The sequence below is a fragment of the Anoplophora glabripennis genome, unplaced genomic scaffold (assembly GCF_000390285.2).
Source record: "Anoplophora glabripennis isolate ALB-LARVAE unplaced genomic scaffold, Agla_2.0 scaffold713, whole genome shotgun sequence".
Taxonomy (NCBI): domain Eukaryota; kingdom Metazoa; phylum Arthropoda; class Insecta; order Coleoptera; family Cerambycidae; genus Anoplophora; species Anoplophora glabripennis.
This window is the reverse complement of record NW_019416804.1, coordinates 75,717-91,199: the sequence shown is the minus strand read 5'-3', so window position 1 is coordinate 91,199 and position 15,483 is coordinate 75,717. Positions and strand designations below refer to the sequence as shown.

The 15,483-nt window shown below is 33.4% G+C and overlaps 1 protein-coding gene across 1 annotated transcript in view; it reads right to left on the bottom strand.

Annotated features, from left to right (window-relative positions):
- Positions 1–7,594, bottom strand: part of LOC108911433 (homeobox protein Hmx) — a 29,770-nt gene extending 22,176 nt beyond the window's left edge. The window contains exon 1 of the mRNA XM_018716372.1: positions 7,242–7,594. Coding sequence (XP_018571888.1) covers positions 7,242–7,594 — 353 coding nt within the window. The remainder of the gene's footprint in view (positions 1–7,241) is intronic.
- Between the last annotated feature and the right edge of the window lie 7,889 nt (positions 7,595–15,483).

The following is a 15,483-nucleotide window of genomic DNA, read 5'->3' as shown; positions in this document are numbered from 1 at the left end:
AAAATCTGTTGAACTGATTGCAGATGATAGGGGTGCAACAGCTGGCGCCTTAAGATGTGATGTACGGTATGTGATGAGGTTCTTACTTGCTGTGCGAGTCATCGAGTACTAATTGTGGGGTCTTCGTCAAGATTTTCCAACACTGCATCTTCAACATTAAAGTTCACTTGCTGACCACGCCCTTCTCCTCGAGGAATAACATTTCCCGTATCTCGCATCCGCTGAATTGTATTTGCACATGGGGTGGGCATCGTTCTTGGTACAACCTAGTCGCCGCGAGCGCATTTTCTCTGGCTGCACCATACACTAACACCATTTCGACACCTTCGGAAATAGTAAATGTATTGTTTTCTCGGTTCGTTGTAAAAGCAGTTTGTGCACAAACTAAAAAATTAAGCAAAGTAAGAAATAAGACTCTCGTTTTTAATGCAATCGGCACGCTATTGTTATATTTTACTTCTTTTTAAAAATTACACTGTCACTCTTGTGGAATTACAAAAATAAAAATTTTTGTCTGGAATCTTTAAGTTTTTAACACTGACGGGTCGATGGACGATGCTTAATATTTAATAATTAAGTGAATAATGGATTCAATGCAAATACAAAATCAGTTGGCTTCTCAAATATTTTGACAATGTAACCCAACCTTTTAATATTACTAGTATTAGATTATATCGACTTAAATTATAAGGTTGTATCTCGGGTCGCATAAAAACATTTCCAAAGTTTTTAATAAATAACACAGGGTCGGCCTTGATTTTCGTTGAATAAATGAAGTTTAATTAAAAAAAAAACGCGAAGATAAAACTTTTTCATATAAGACTTTTCTATTACAAATATTATCAGGAAGCTGTAGTTTAATTTTTATAGATTATACATGCCACACTCTGTATATTCTCGTGTTCCAAAGGATCCAGGAGGGTCCTTATGGAAATTGGCTTTCGCTTAAATTCGTTGGAACTTTTGGGAAAATATAGGTTTCAGCGGGTAAAACAAAAGTCATGGGCACAAAGTTCAAAAGTCCATAGGTTTCAAGATATTTCCGTGAAGTCCAGGAAAATAAGAAAAACATGAGCGAACTTTTTCACTTACTTTTTATAGTAAGTGTAGGTTTTGAGGTTAGAAAACATGTGTCAAACATATGTTTTCTGTGAAATTCTAATTCCTAATATTATGAAGTTGAAAGTTTAAATTTGTTGACAATAGGAAAGGAATTTTCCGAACTCGCAAAGGTATAATAAAGAAAATTATATCAATAGGTATATATTTTTTTATTTATTTATAAATGAAAACCAACTTTTTTATTTATTATTTTTAACAATTTTTTATGGACTTCCATATCTAGGTTTCTTATATAAAACTGCTTCACCGATCGATCTGTACTTTTTAAAGTAAAATTTTCGTAGAAGCAATTTTGTAGAAAATTTAATTTTGAACAACTTTTATTTGACACTTTTTCCGAAAAAATTAATCTTCATTGACATATTGACAGTTTTTGGTCAAAAACGCGAAAAATCATATACAAATTAGGCGTTAGGTTAGAGGTATTACAAATTAGTACAAAGTAGTTAACCATATATTCTTTGGAGTAAAATAATGAGATTTTTCTTATGCCACTTTTCATTTCGGAGCCCCATTTTCAAAATACAGGGTGTTAAAATTAAAATTTAAAAAATGATTGTAGGGATATTTATTTGAAATTTAGCACACAATTTGATATTAAGTCGGCAAAGATTTTGTGTAACTTTGGTTTAAAATATCGATGCGCGAACGGTGGGGCGGGGGGTTGCAATACACATGAACCCCCTATTTTCTTTTGAGTGCGCCTATGCTTTCCGAATATTTTTTTTTAGATAAAGCAGCGTTTTATTCTATTTTTTTCACTCTTGTAAGATTTTGATTTGGGGCCTTGCTTACGGGATATTGTAACTTTTTTGGATAGGCGACATAAATTTAGTCGACGTTAAACTTTAAATTGTACTAAAGTTAAAAATACATTTTCAATACGATTTATTGGTAATATCTGACCTAACTTGTACTTAATCGTATTTTTTATACAAATCAATGCTACAATCGTGTACATTTTTAATATTTTTTCGTGCAAAATTATACATTTTTTGCTTACCTTTAACTTTTATCCCCGTTTATATGATGAGTAATATTCTATAAGCAAGGGAGTATGGTGCATCTTTAGCATCGAGATATATAGGTACTACAAGGTGAGTAAATAGGACATTTTAGAAAAAAGAACCACAAAAATTTGTTTTGTCAGAACCAATCTATTTTATTCAAAATAGTCTCCTTTGGACTCAATATAGCGATTTGCACGATCTGCTATATATGTATATGCACGCATGTCGAATGAGCGTTTTCTACGTCTTCTACGTCTACAAAACGCTTTCTGATAATTTTTTAGTTCATCTGGAGGTCTTTCCAAATAACTTCCAAAGTATAGACTTGTATATACTTATCGTTAAAAGAATGAGACATCAGGTAAGCACAAGAGGATAATCTGACGTTGGAAAGGATAAGTAAACTGCAGGTATTTTATAATCGCCTCATGCGTCTTCTTCCAGGGGTTTTAGAGACCTTAATGTTCAATTTTCTGTAAAATTTCCCCACTGTTTACATGAGACTCTTATTTGTGGTATTAATATTTAACGTAATATAATGCAGATTCTTATCGTATGGACGTAAAAATAAATATGCAAAACGATGAGCGCTAATTTACATACAAACATTTTATACTATTACATTTTTGATTTAAAAGTATTTGCGATACGATTGAAGGTTTCTTTTTTTATTTAATTGTTTATGAATTATTTAATGAATTTAGTCGTTTTCATATTAAAAGTTTTGGGAAAGAAAACTAGAAAAGGTTTTATATGTAGCGAACAATTTATCTCTTTTCGTAACGTAGGATACTTCTAATTAAGCAAAACTAAGTTTATAAAATTAAATCAATTGACTGGCCCTTTTGACGCAAGGTAATATTTATTTATATTTTCTTTTCAATGCGACAGAAATACACAATCAAATAAAAAATGTACGAAGGAAATGCCATGCATAAATAAAAAACTACACGCGGTATCTAACATCTTATTGTTACGTTACAGTTTTGCAAAACTATGTTTGCATTTTTTTAAATGTAAAATCAGTCATCATTTCAAAACTTTTATTTATCCGTCTGCTTGATCTCAGGATTTATTTATCGCTTATTGTCACTGTATAATATTTCTTTTATTTTTTATTTTTGATTTCAAAACGGAGTAGATTATTTCTCCAGGAGTGCTACAAGGTTCTGTACTGGGTCCACAATTTTATCGTCAATATCACGTATACCATAAATTCTATTCAAAGGTAGTTCTTCTAAATCACACTGAAATAGGTCAATATTAATGCTTTGTAAATTTTTGTAAGTAAAATTTTAGAAAAGTTAAACAATTCACAGTATATGATTAGGAATATTAACATCTTTAACACCTTAATCTGCAATATTATCAGAATTATAAAATAACAAATCTATAAAAGAATGTGTTGTTTCTCATACTCGAGTGGGTTCAGTAATAATTTGTTGCAAATTGAATGTTACGTTGATTAAATCACTTGTGTTGCGGGAATCAAGCTACATAATTAAGAGACCAATTAAAAGGGCTTTTAAATCGCATTTTTGGTCAACTTGCCGGAATTTTTGATACAAGATAGTTTGAGGTTTATAATAACAATAAGTGACAGTAATTTCTCCCGGTTAGGGGTGAAAAAAGGTAAATAACGGTTTTTTTCAAGTCTCAAAAGGGTTAAGAGCTAGAAAAAAGTTTCTTATAAAAGTTGTAGAGCATAAAATTCTACATAAAAATGGACCAAGCCTATGCGGACCCATGTTCATATGAACTTTTTGTCTTAAAATTAGTTTAAAGTTGGTACAAGTACTTAATAAACACCCTGTATTTCTACCCCCTTGTGTGTCCTCGTCTGTCTTTTCTTACAAGATTGTACTAATACTTCAAATTTATCAAAACTCATCTGTCAGTCTAATTAAAACTTGTTTCAGTTTACTGAGATGATCAAACCCCCAGTTTTCTAATAACAGTTGGGATTTTTTATAGCACCACAACTACTTCAATTATATCTTGTAGTTTCTTCAGCAACTTTCCCGATATCTAGAACATAACAAGAATATACCTTATACTTAAAAGCGGCTATCCCACAAATTTTCCGCTATAGCAATTTTGTCTAACTTCGCTAATGCGCTAATTTTCAGTATTGTTAAGGGTTATATTTCGCCGAACCAACATCTGCAGGTACTGTACTGTATCAAATCTAGCTCAATTTACTGGGTATACAGCATATCATATGGACAACAAAAAACGAGTTATGTGGTGTAGATATGGTACAGATTTCTCGAAGATCTCCAACATTAATTACGGCATATTTTTTAATAAGTTTACTTTATTTGTGTTAAGCGATAATCTGATTCTTGTCGTTCAATAATATCGTTCTCAACAAGAATTATATGGTTTATACAAAGAATTTAAATCTAATATTTTATAGCAGCATCTGGAGTACCCCAATGATCAAATTTAGAGCCACTTGCTTTTGTTTTATTTATTAATGATTTATCTCACAATCAGTCTCTAAAATCTAATCATATATTAGTCCAGGGAACAAAGAGGAAAATAGGGTAAAACCTCTGAATACTTTCGGATAGATCCGATTTTTATGAAAATTTGGAATTAAGCTTATTTCACCCTGTAAATCATAACTTAATATATAAAATAAATATTGTTTTATATTGTGCGTTATAATTTAAGATATTTTTATAAAGTTTCAACCCTTAAAAACCACCCTTAATGATAAAAATATAAAATTAATAGTTTCTTTAATAGCGCATATATTATAGATAGGAATCTTTTCAATAGTTTATGGTGTTATAAATAATTTATTACTATATTTAAATCCTTAAAACACTACCCTAATAACAAAATATAAAAAAAAATGTTTTAACAGTTTGAAATGATTTGATAGTACAAACAGGGTAAATTAAATTATTTTACCTATTTATATTTATAGAGTTTATAATGTATTGCATTGTTTTTTTAACCCTTAAAAACTACCCCCAATGACAAAATATAGTAATCCAATAAACAATGCAAAATATTTTTTTTGTATTGTTCTTTCTCGCCATTTACTTTATTTTATGCAATATTCAAAATAATTATTTCTCCATATTTTTTTCATGCAAAAAGTCCTATACTATAATTGCTCTAAAGTTGTGGCTAACTCAAATATTGATATGCTCCGAAAATTGAAGCGGTAAGGTACCGTTCGTTGTTTTTTTAACGATAACTTCCTTAATTTTAAAGTTATTAAGACGATCCAAAAAAGATTTTAAGGAAAATTTCGACAGCTAAAGGTAGATACTGTAAAATTGAATATTTTTTAAAACGTTATTTTTGGGATTTTTGAAGCTAAAGGGTTTAAAAAACATGACCTTCGTCCCCAACTGCAAACTTCTAGCAGCGATATCTCTGTTAATTTTTATCCTACACAAATAGAAAAAAAATATTCTGTGAAAAAAAAATTTAAACTTTTGTACTCTTGAATATTTTTCGTATATTTTTTATTTTTAAAGTTATTTTCAAAAGTATGTTATTTTTTTTGAAATATTTTTTTTTAAATCAAGACGTAATATTTTCAATAATATGCATTCTAAACGGCTTAAACTTGTATAATATATTGTTAGGGCATAAAAAATGTAAATTGTAGAAGGATTACCTTTAATTTTAAATCTCGTGAAAAATTCATCAGTTTTTATAGATTTTTTTTCCGAAAAAGCGAATTAACAATTTATTTTGATAATAACTATTAATTTTTATGCTAATGACTTAGAGGCAAGATTTTTTAAAGTACTTTAAAAAGTGCTCTGTGCATTTTTCTTGAAAAATAGATTTTTTTTTAGTTATTTTACGTTAAATGCTTCCAATTTAGTTTCTGGCGGACATGAAATTATCTTCAACCAGCCGTATCTCAGCACCTATTGCACCTCGATAAATAAAAAAACAATCAATCCTTTTCTTTTTCTATAAGCTTCATTTTCTTTGTTAGGTATTTTTTTATAGAATGTTTATTTTCCGAGTTATTCGACAAAAACTACTGAAAAACGTCTTTTTTTAATAAAAATGTAGTTTCAATCATCAATAACTCAAAAAATATTGAATTATCGAATAATGTATACTTTTTGCTTAAAATTGATTGCTTTATCGATTCCTGAGGTTATTTTCAATATTTAATTTTCCACCCCCTGGGCAAAAGCGCTCATCGGCACTATATAAATTTTGTTTCTTGAGCTATTTTCTACTTACAGTCCAAGTTTTACGTCAATGGGTTCTATCTGAAAGAATTAGGAAGGGAAACCCTTGGTTCCTTGGACTATACTTTTTACTGGCGACTTAAAGCAATTTTTGAACTTATCTAATTTGGAAAGTTGTTTAATACTACACGAGCTAGTAGATCATGTAAATAGATGGTGTGAGTATAATAAATTACCTATTAATATAGATAAGTGTAAGGTCAGTTCATTTACTTCCAAAAAGGAAGCGCTAATATTTAATCACACGCTTGAAAATGCGTTACTGGTAGGTTGTGATAATGTTAAGCATCTAGGTGTGATCTATTGCAATAGACTGTCCTTCACAGATCATGTCAATGAAATTATAAATACGGCCAATAGAGCTTCGAGTTCTATAGTCAGAAACGTTACTGCAACGCAATGTCTGTTTTACTCACCAGTTTGTTCTAAATCAGAAAACTTTAATCTTGTAAGGTCCTTTACTACCAGACGCAAACTAAACAAAATTGAAAGAATTCAACGTCGTTTTCTTAAAATTTTAAGTTTCCGAATCGAGATGGTTATTAGCCAAACAAGTAATAGGGAGCATAGGCTGCATTAGATCGATTTAAAAGGCAGTCTTTGCAGATTAGAAGAATACTTAATAGGTTGCCTTCTATATCTACAATTATATCTTGAACGGTTACCCTTTTTTGTCCTTTAATTGGAACACTTGGCCTTTTGGGCAATAAATGCACTCCGATTATTATTAAAATGGGTTTTTTTGGCGAACATTTAGATGTCGCTAAAACATTCGAAGATAAATAAAAGTACAAATCTTTTTTAAGCTTTACATCGGTGTGCTGTTTGGGCCAAAGGCGAACCCCTTAAGAGAAGAAAAAATGCCAATTACCTTGACAACACGGCACTGTCGGAACCAGCCGCCAACCCCGTCTCCAAGATGCTCTGCCCGTTTTGCACCCCCTGCAGGAACCCATTCTTCTTCACCGTCGGCTCCGTCCTGGACAGGATGCTGGAGATGGAGAAATTGGTGGAACCGCTGGAGGTCTTCTGCGTGGCCGTCGCCTTCGCGTCCTTCTCCCCGCGCTCATCCTCCTCACTAGTCTTGATCACCGGGAAGCACGTAGTGACGCCCGAGCTGTGGCTGATAAGTCTGTAGCTGTCCGGTTCCGGAGAGTTATTCCTGCTGGTGGACTCCGGACTGGACACCACGTTCACCTCGACGTCCCTCACGGGAGAACTCATGGTGTTCGCGCTAAACCGCGTTAAACCATATACGCGCGCTCACAATCACTGCACTTCAGACACCGGCAATATAAAACGTCTACCAAGAGGGCAGGTCTGTGACGAAGCGCCCGTTGTAAGTGTTCGCAACGAGCCGGCAGGACAGGGAGGACGGCGGAATAGAGGACACTCCCTGTTCGGGTAGAAACACCCCTAACTTTACCTGATTCCGGTTCTTTCCGTCGGACGCGGGCCCCGCTCGTAGCGCCCTCTCTGTCGCTCTCTTAACGGTTTTAAAGTCAGGAGCCTGTTAGGGATACTTTTCACGTGTCGCAATGTGTACGAGGGCCTCGCTCTCCCTCTCGCGGGGGGTGCTCTGTCGGCGGGCGTCCCCCCCCTCCCCGAATTATTGTTTCTTAGTAGTTGATTCCGACACAGAGAAATGCTTCTCGGGAGTGAATGTTCAGATAAGCTTACATGTTAACAAATAATTCAGCTAATCCTGTTTGAGGAAGGCGTGTTTGCGCCGGGTAATTTGTCTCTCGTAAGTTAATGGATCTATCGGTTTTTTATGGGAGGAATATGTAGCTTTTAATTGACGGCGAACGCTACGGTTTAATATAGACCTTATATTGTGTATACCTGTGTATACTGAGTGGAAAGTTTAACAGGAATAAATTATGCAACTTAATAAATAAAGGTTTGTCGCACAACTCCTGAAACATGTAAATTTTTATTTTTAATGGGGTATACAGGGTGTCCGGTAAGTACCTCCTAATCTCTCGGGAGTGTATAGGGGAGGTCAAAATAAAACTAGTCCTTCCTATAATTTTTTTTCCTAATGTGCCCCCTAACGGAGTTATGGGGGGTCAAAGGGGTACCTAGAAATTAACGTTTAGGGTTATAACTTTGAAACCACCCTGTATATTTTAATAAAATTTTCGTACGTTGTATTACACATGGAGCTCTACGATTTGATGCTAAAATCAACTTTTTGCTATTATCAGGTGTCCAGAAACGGACTGGCCCTATCACAATTTTTCTCAAAATTTTGACAGAAGTAATTTTATCAAACTGAAAATATTATTATTAGATACTCTGAAGGTTTTTCTTTAAAAATGGTACTCTTTATTTATTTCGAAAAAATGAACGGTTTGCGAGATAAATCGGTTTTGAAAAAAATTGGTAACAAATACAACAACAATTAAAATTTATTTTTTTTACATATTATTTCATGCATTTAATTTCTTTAACTTTATCAAGTCCAGAAATCTTTGAACGGGTTGGCTATACTTTATGAGCAAGTAGTGACCAATTAAAAATAACATTTGAAAAATAACTTACTTACAAGACATGCAACAAAGAACATTCAACAATGAACAAAGGTACCTAAATGTTACTTCGGTAGATGTTCAAAATGAGCACCCCGTACTTCAATGCACTTTCTAATCCTACGAATGTTTTCCCGGTGCACTTGAAATAATATTCCGTGATTATTGCGGAGATGGTCACAGTTCTGTGTTAGCCTCAGCAGAAGTTCCTCTCTACTATTTACGGGTGTTGAATAAACGTTATTTTTTAAATGACCCCACAGAAAAAAGTCTAATGGGTTTAGGTCGGGCGACCTAGGTGGCCATAATACAGGTCCGCCTCGACCTATCCATCGATCACCAAAAACATTCGTCAGATGTTGACGTACTAAACGATCAAAGTGGGGTGGTGCACCGTCATGCATGTACCACATTTCAGTTCTTATTTGAAGGGGCACTTCTTCTAACAAAATATTTAGATTTTCCTCTAAAAATTGCAAATAAAGAGCACCATTAAGTCTTTGCTCCAGAATAAATGGACCAATCAAATGATTCCCGATAATGCCAGCCCACACATTCACCATAAACCTTTGTTGGTAGCGAGTTTGAACTAAAGCGTGAGGGTTTTCTTCATCCCAGACATGTAGATTATGCGAATTAATTATGCCGTCTCTTGTAAAACCTGCTTCATCGGTGAACAAAATAGATGTACCAAAATTATGATTCCGAATATGATGCTGTAAAAACCAATTGGCGTATTGAAGTCTTTTTGGATAATCATCTGGAGACATAGCATGTACTTTTTGGATGTGGTACGGGTAAAGCAATTGTTCTTTCAGAGTTTCATGTACAGCCCATTTTGTAACATTGTTTTGCGCCGCAAGCTTCCTTATGCTATTTGAAGGATTATTAGCAACGTCTTCCAATATTTGTTCCTCTACATGAGGGTCTCGTACTCTCCTCGGGGCTCCTGCTCCACCACGGCGTGGCAAAAAGCTTCCTAAATAAAGGATTCGGAAGAAATTAGTTTCACTAACGTTTTTCACTATTTTTTTTTACCTGTTTCTCTTAAACTACGATCAACTCTTTCAAAAGTTTTTGGACTCGGCAAATGTCGACCCGGAAACCTTTCCTCATAAAGTCTTCTTGCCTCCACGGAGTTGCATAATGCTTCCCCATAAATTAGGTGCATATCAGCATATTCTGCACAGGAATATTCTTCCATTTTTAAATGTTATTTCTAACGGCTTAAAACGAATACCACAATAAAATTGAATTTTTATTCTGTCACGCGCCTTTGACAAGTACTTTAAAATCAACAGGGTCTAACAACGAAAACAATAGAAAAGAACTCCATGGAGACAAGAGCAATAATAATTTGTAGATGTATTTTGGTCATAGATGTTGATTTTACAAGAAACGGCATTATTCATTCCCTTAATTCACCACCAGTAAATGTTTATGGTGAATCTGTAGGCTGGCACTAGCGGGAATGATTTTATTGTAAAAAAATAAATTTTAATTGTTGTTGTATTTGTTACCAATTTTTTTCAAAACCGATTTATCTCGCAAACCGTTCATTTTTTCGAAATAAATAAAGAGTACCATTTTTAAAGAAAAACCTTCAGAGTATCTAATAATAATATTTTCAGTTTGATAAAATTACTTCTGTCAAAATTTTGAGAAAAATTGTGATAGGGCCAGTCCGTTTCTGGACACCTGATAATAGCAAAAAGTTGATTTTAGCATCAAATCGTAGAGCTCCATGTGTAATACAACGTACGAAAATTTTATTAAAATATACAGGGTGGTTTCAAAGTTATAACCCTAAACGTTAATTTCTAGGTACCCCTTTGACCCCCCATAACTCCGTTAGGGGGCACATTAGGAAAAAAATTATATGAAGGACTAGTTTTATTTTGACCTCCCCTATACACTCCCGAGAGATTAGGAGGTACTTACCGGACACCCTGTATTACAAAGAGACTTGTTTATTTTTTAAATTGTGTGGGGGGTTGCAGCAGCCCACAACTTTTTTTTAAATGGAAGGGTAGATTGATCAATTCTTTATTTTAGAGCTTTTTCAATTGCAAATACAATTACGTATTTCTTTGATACTTTTTATAAACAATGTGTTGGAAAAACATAAAATAAGGAAATGTTTACTGAAACTTCTTTAATGTATAGGTACATTTTTTTCTTACTTGATAAGCCACAATAACAATTCCATATTTTATCACTTGCTCAATAGATTTTTGGCCAATTTTAGCTGAATGTGATTGATTTGTTAGTAGATACCTATTTGCATTTCAACGTGTAAATTAAAAACCAAAAATAAGAAAATGCCTATTTAACCGAGACGCATCTTATCGGAATTGTAATGATGATCGGATATGGGGACAAAAGCGGAACATAGGTTGAAGTCCCTTGTTTACTTGCTGCAGTTCATCCAGAAATGCCTCCAATTAACCGAAGTACGATTAGCAAAATCGAATCTCGATATCGAAGAAGAAACCTGGTTGAACATGTTGGAAGATGAAGAAAATCCTGTTACTTCAGCTAGGAAAATTGCTCGCGTTCAAGGTGTCAGTCACACAAGCGTTTTAAGCATTCTGAAAGAAGCCATAAGTCATCACTTCTATTGATGGTGGTCAAATTACTTTGGAATGGGTGCTGTTTTCTGATGAATCTACGTTTATATTACCTGAGCACGTCAATCGGCACAACTGCGGTTATTGGGCTGACGAAAATCCCCACTGAATTCGTGAATGCTATACTCAAATGCCTCAAAAATCAAACGTCTGGGCTGGAATTACACTGAAAGAAATGCATTTTATTCTTTATTAGAATTCTATATACCATTATAAGACCATTGTATACTATATGTGACAGTTAAAGAGGTGAATATTGGATATAAAACGCGTATTGCTAGCACAGTTGTATAATGACTATAAACCTTACTCTTTATTAAATTATTGTATAACTAGTATACAACGTTTTTTATAGCCTTTACGAAATAATAGCAATAACTGTAAATGTGTATATTATCGTTATTAGAACATCTAGTACTGGTTATAAGTTTTATAATAATAAATGTATTAAACTGTTGCATAATCTGTATGAGTTAAAAACATATGTCATTAAGTTTTCAGAAATTTTATTGGATAACTGTAATTACAAGCTAAGGTTCTAATGCAAACATACATAAAACATACTTTTAAGCATTAAAAATGATGACAAATCGCACCCAAAACTGTCCAGTTTATTTTCTTAGCAACGATGCACCCGTATTTTCTTGTATTACATGAGAATTTGCACTATAACTCTTCCACCTTAAGAATGAAGCATCCCCAGAAAGGTTGAGCTCCTTTCCATATAATTTTATTTCCTCTGGTTGATTGACTTTATACCCATGCTCTTCTTTGTCACCGTTAACCTTCTGTTCCTCCATCTTATGTAAAACTTAACATCAGCGATTTCTAATAGGACCTACAAAATAATAATTTTTAAGATTTAGACAAGATTTACATTTGAAAAAACAAAACAATTACAAGCCATAAAACAGTTAGATACTTACATAATAATTTTCCATTTCACACAACGCGATATGATCATGTATCCCACAAAACATGTGCATATACTGTCCATTTTCATCAAACTAGACGTGTGTAAGTCGATGCACAGCGGACTGTCGGAAATTTTACGATTGTTGTATTTTCTCTTCTTGAGTAAAGATAATAAAGACGTTGTGGTTTTGGGTGTTTATTTTGACAATTATTGAACATCTATGGACAATAAAAGTGGACTGTATAAGATAGTTGAGTACCGTTCTGCTTCATGCATATCATGCAACTGAAATCTTAGAAGGGATGAGCTCGTGCGGCGAACCCTAAATCAGCGGCTGGAATAGCCAGGTTTCTTATTGAGTCGGCGCACTTCGCTCTCGGGTCTGACATGATTATTATTACAAGACTATGAATATAACTTAACAACGATCATAACCGATTATGCACCGAGAGGTGACGATCACTTAACCATTATAAGATGCGTTTTACACGTTAAAAACGGAAACATATTCAGTATAAGAACGAATAATTCTGTTAATACAATTGTTATATACAAATTCGGATACTGGTCTTTATACAACAAATCTTCCCTACTATGCAACTGGAATATAAAGTATATAACACCTAATAATGTATAAGTAATTCATTATAACCTTTACTTCATAGATGCATAAGGTGTATTAAGCACCTTCCAGTTAAACTGGTTGAATAATGAGTATGGAGATGATTGCTTTGTTTTAATAAAAGTTGTATATTGGTTATAAAAGTTTTAATATGCGCTATACACATTATTCTAGATAAACAGTTTAATAATCCCATTTCTTTCAGTGTATTAGGGATCGGATAGTAGGTCCTGTATTTTTCAATGAAAATGTAACCGAACAAGCATACCTAACTATCCTCCAAGATGAACTGGTTCCTGCTTTAGTGGTTTTATTCCCCAATAATTTGTATCCCCATTTATTTGACCAACGGATATAGTTTCAATAAGACGGGAAACAACCACATTTTGCTCAAAATATACGGACCTAAACGAAATGTTTCCGAATTGGTGATTTGGAAGAAGGAGCCCAATTGAGTGGCCAGGAAGTGTTACAAAATGTTCAGAATGCTTTTTATTGCCTTGAAAATTTTTTGCATTAAAGTAGTTGCAGTAAACATTTCATTATTTTATTTTTTCCGACACATTGCTTATAAAAAGTTACAAAAAAATACGTATTTGTAATTGCAATTGAAAAAACTTTAAAATAGAAAATTAATCAACCTGCCCTTCCATTAAATAAAAAAGTTGCTGAACCCCCTCCCCCCATAATTAAAAAAATAAACAAATCTCATTGTAATAAGCCCCATTAAAATAAAAATTGACTTATATCAGGAATTTTGCGACAAACCTTCATTTATAAAGTTACAGAATTTGTTCCAATTATACTTTTCAATCTGTATAAGGGCAGTTTTAACAATGTTGTGCCGAGAATCTGACAATATTTTTGTGGGAAACAACTACTCTGCGGACTACAGCCACGTTCAGCATTGAATTACACCTGCAATATTTAGTAAACAGTTAATATTATTCGTTAGCATATGTGTCGTATTTGTCGTTGTGGTTTGCGTACGTAACAAACAATCGACTATTTTTATTCTACAAGAAAGGAAAGTATACCAAGCAAATTGTTGGAATAAATTCCTGAAATTGCCAGGTTCTAAAACCCACACACGGTACTGTTTTAGATAGACGTTAGCAACGCTATTATGATAAGCGTCATGGTGGATGGTAGTCGTTTATTATAGCAGAGGGATATATAGTCGATTCGGTAAAAAACAAGAATAGCGAAGAAAATCAGTGAGGTTAAAAAAACGATTCAAATTGATGAATCAGCGACAGCGAATCTGTACCATATATGTAGAAAATTACAATAGAAAATGTTACTGACTCGACTATAATAATTCAGTTAATAGATGTGTAGATATAAACATATGTTTTAAGATTTTATCTTTTTATATTTCCATCTTGCTAATGCGAGATGAAAAGTTCACGAACCTGTGTAGAAATATTATAGAATTGCAAAGTGCATAAAATTGACGGATCCCTGAACTTATACCGGACACGCATTCCGAAGGAGTTCTGCCACTATTCTGACAAACCAAGTAATAGATATTTTAGGCCTTAAAAGGCACGGTGGGTGGCGTTCGTCCTCTGTAGCTGAGGGATATATCGAAGACTCTGTGGAAAATAAAAATCAATTTTCAAACAAGATTTTACATGGAAATTTTCGAGGAATTTCTACGGCGACAAAAAGTGATATTGCAGCCCAGAGTGATATTACAAAATGTGCAGCAACTATAGCATCTTCAGTAGAGAACGTTGTGTTAAACCCGAATTCTATTGCACCAATAAAAATCTTAATAATTGTTCAAATTGTAATTTTAATTTTGTCTTTAATAAAAATAGATTTTTTAAATTCTACGTTTATTACTTAGATTAGTTACCGACTCCTGATCAGTAAGTAATCACTAACCGATCGTTAATTTATAAACGTCCGTTACAAATATCTCAACAAAAGTGTCAAATTAACTGAGCGTTCAAAGAATATTTTACTACAAACTTTCACTTCACAATTTAGGTTTATCATTAGCCACATCAATTATTCATTATGCATTTAAAAAAATGGAATTAACGCAATTTTCAACAGAAATTCTAGCAATTTCTCCTCGTTGTAGACGACATATATCAGTAGCGATAACGGAATTGTTTGAAATTACATCCTTAGGACAAAATTCCATTTCAATAGTAATTTTATTTGGAACTGATTCTTTGCAAAATTTTGCGTCCGTCCAGCCACCATACCTGTTCAACTTTAAAACAGCAGGCAAGGTTGCATATGACCATTCAAAATTATGACACTTAAACCCAAGCATCTAGCAAATTTGCTTGATGTTTTCCCAAAGGTATCTTAATAGATACCTTATCAGCTGAATAGAGTGGTGTTTTTAATTTTCATCCATATTTTCCAAGTCCCTCGTTTGGCCGTTCATA